Source organism: Quercus suber, unplaced genomic scaffold, assembly GCF_002906115.3.
Source record: "Quercus suber isolate HL8 unplaced genomic scaffold, Cork oak 2.0 scaffold_522, whole genome shotgun sequence".
Classification (NCBI taxonomy): Eukaryota; Viridiplantae; Streptophyta; class Magnoliopsida; order Fagales; family Fagaceae; genus Quercus; species Quercus suber.
The window spans coordinates 255133-258170 of record NW_027069971.1 but is presented as its reverse complement, the minus strand read 5'-3'; the positions used below and the strand labels follow the sequence as shown (position 1 = coordinate 258170).

The 3038-nt window shown below is 30.8% G+C and overlaps 1 protein-coding gene across 1 annotated transcript in view; it reads right to left on the bottom strand.

Moving 5' to 3' along the window:
• The window catches only part of LOC136063394 (enoyl-CoA hydratase 2, peroxisomal-like), a 36137-nt gene extending 33717 nt beyond the window's left edge, over window positions 1-2420 (bottom strand). Inside the window, exons 1-5 of the mRNA XM_065763740.1 lie at window positions 2231-2420; window positions 1188-1210; window positions 957-1062; window positions 673-743; window positions 382-454 (exon numbers count right to left, since the gene is read on the bottom strand). Coding sequence (XP_065619812.1) covers window positions 382-454; window positions 673-743; window positions 957-1062; window positions 1188-1210; window positions 2231-2287 — 330 coding nt within the window. The 5' untranslated portion in view covers window positions 2288-2420. The remainder of the gene's footprint in view (window positions 1-381; window positions 455-672; window positions 744-956; window positions 1063-1187; window positions 1211-2230) is intronic.
• Between the last annotated feature and the right edge of the window lie 618 nt (window positions 2421-3038).

The window sequence follows — 3038 nt, the reverse complement described above, 5'->3', positions numbered from 1 at the left end:
AAGAGTCTTGTCTCTCCCTTCCCCTCTCTCTTTCCTTTCCCCAAGGAGTCACACAACATAATATAATACAATAATTGATGGAAATCAAATTCTTTCCAATTGAGCATACATAGCATACTAAGTTGATAGTTTGTAAAAAATAAGCATACTAAGTTGTGTAGCCTCTCTTCTTAATCTTTTTCTTCTTCTTTATTTTAAAGCAATTGCTCTGCTATAAATTATAAAACCCTATTTAGACCAGATGTTCCAAAATGGTGGTAAGACCAACATTAAAGAAATTCTAGACTCATTCACATGAAACTGGGGACAAGGAAGCTGAAAGTATTATGCATTTGGGCAAATCATGAAGTATCATTAATAGGTTCTAGTCAGAAGTCTTACACAACCACTTGAAGGAAATGGCCGATATAATTCTATGTATTGTTGCCCATGCAACAGAAGACGTTGATCATATCTGGTAGAAAGAAACCAGAAATGTCCATTAGTTATCCCTGCATATGCTGAAAACAATAAAATCCATACAAGGGATATTACAATCCAGAAAAGCAGTATAAATTCACACCTAGAGTAAGATTTTGGAGATGGGATAGAATACTAAATCATTCAAAATAAAATTTACATATAAATATGTAAAGAAACCCTTAGCCTTTCTCTGATCTGATTGGTACTTACTCTAACCCTGGCAAATTGAAACCATTTGGCATTGATGCAAGTGAAAATAGAGCAGCGAATGTTGGCAAGACCTATAAAAAGTATATATATATATAAGAAGTATATACAAACAAAAAATTTCATGACTTAGAAACCTAATCCATTTATGATAAAGACATGAATATCACCCTTTTCTAATGTCAAAAAAAACAAAAATAATAATAATAACATCCAAACATATAACAGGCAAACAATACCGAAGCACTTTTTTATTTCAATAATAATTTCCTGGAATTTAACAATACCTGCAGAAATTGTTCTCCATTTGCATGGTAGACATATTTAAGCTCATCATCATCCACAGCATCCCGTGCGCATGCTCCAACACCCAGTGCATAGAGCACTGAATCTCTGCTTTCAAAGAGATAAACTGTTAATATCATATGCTATTAAGTGCATATACATCATTAGTCCCACAAACTACAATTCGAAGCAAGTAAAACATCACAAACACTCTGTAACAGTTAAAACTTCACCTTTCGGTATAGGTGTACGTCGTCTGCAGTCCGTCCCCCACATGTGCAACAAAATAAAATAAATATTAGATAAATAAACTCCAAAACAAAGCTTGAAAACAAAATTAATTCCAAAAATGTTGAGTTGTCCAATTTTTTCTTTTCTTTTCTTTTCTTTTTTTATAAGTAAGTTTTTGGTCCCAAGGTGAGGGGAAAAGTGAGATTTGAACTAGTGACCTTTGGTTCATAAGAGTGCTACCCAATGTTAACTAATATAAAAATAAACAAACTTCCACAAACAAACAAATAAAAATAAAAAATCAACAAAAGTTAAATTGATATACAAAAGATAATATAAATGTAATTTGTAAATTATTTGTCATGCCTAGTGTTAGAAATTGAGACTGTATAAGCATTACTGTGCCCAAGTTTCTTTATAATCTAAACTGTGGTTTTTTTTTTTTTCCATCTTGAATAAATATATGAGGGGTGGAGAATATTTTAAATGGTAAACTTAGATACAGTATCTTAGGTTGGTCAATAGGTTGCTCAATTGAATTCAACCAATACAACAAAAATAACGTAATCTTTTCCAATGATTGGACACTTAAATTGAACCATGTTGTCCATCGGTCAATGCAACCACGTGGTTGAATTTAATGAAACCATTACTCCAACTAAGAAACATAGTAAAATGACTCATTTCCTATGTTTGGTTGCGACCTTGAAAACAAACTAGATAACATTTGCCACCAAACAATTAAATTTGTAAGCGGAAAACGTTTTCCGCTCTCTATTGCTCGTCTTTTCCTTTGACTTGCGTTTTCCACTGTACCAAATATCAGCAAACGCAGGAAAAATGTTTTCCGCTTAAAAAAACGGGGCGTTAATGTGTAGATCGTGTACTTTCTTATTCTTACAGTAAAACAGATGCCACAAAAGCTTGTAAGTTCTATAATCTGCTTCTATTAGGCAAGCCGAAAATAACCCCTAATCTTAGTTGAATTACGCAGAAACAGGAGTTAAGCTAAAAAGTTAGGAGTGCGAGAAAAGGGATCAAGTACCTCGGGGAATTTGTGAGAAAGAGCAAGCTGAGGATCAAACCCGGAAGATTCAGCCATCAAGCTGATGTGTTGAGATACCAATCCGAGAATCGGACGGGGGAAACGATATCAATTTCCTTTTTATTTTTCTTTTTTTTTAGCGAAGATCAGAAGATAAGATCAGCTTTGACTTTGTTGCTTATTCGGAAAATAATAAATGAATAACTACCCTAGTTTGCGTGTGCATGGATACCTCTTTTTTTTCTTTTTCTTTTTTTTAATTTTAATTTTTAGATTTACACATTTTACCTGACAGTTTTATTTTTATTTTTTATTTTAAGAAAGAATTATATTAGTATGAGAGGGAAATATGGAGATAGAAAAAAATAATAATTTAGTGATAAAAAAAAGTTTGTGGAAAAAAAAAAAAACAGTTTTATTTCTTATATATTTTTCAAAAAATAAATTGTATTAATACTAACAACTAATGTGATAGAAAAATGTGGAGATAGAATAAAAAACTTTTTTTTTTTGAAATGCTAACAAATATCATTAGAGTATTAGTTAATAATCTATTTAAATAAAATTTTTATAGGAAAAAAAAATTAATGTTTTGCCAGCTTTTTTTCATTTCCATAAAAGTAGTGTCAAAACTTTCATAAAATAGATTTTTAGCCAATGCCGTAAAGACACTAGTTAGCATGACCTTTTTTTTTTAATTTAACTAAAAATTAGGAGTTTTTAAATTACTAATTTTACATATCTATCTCTATGATTTAAGTCTTAAAAATATATAAATTTAAGGGTATTTCGGGCATCTAAATTGAGA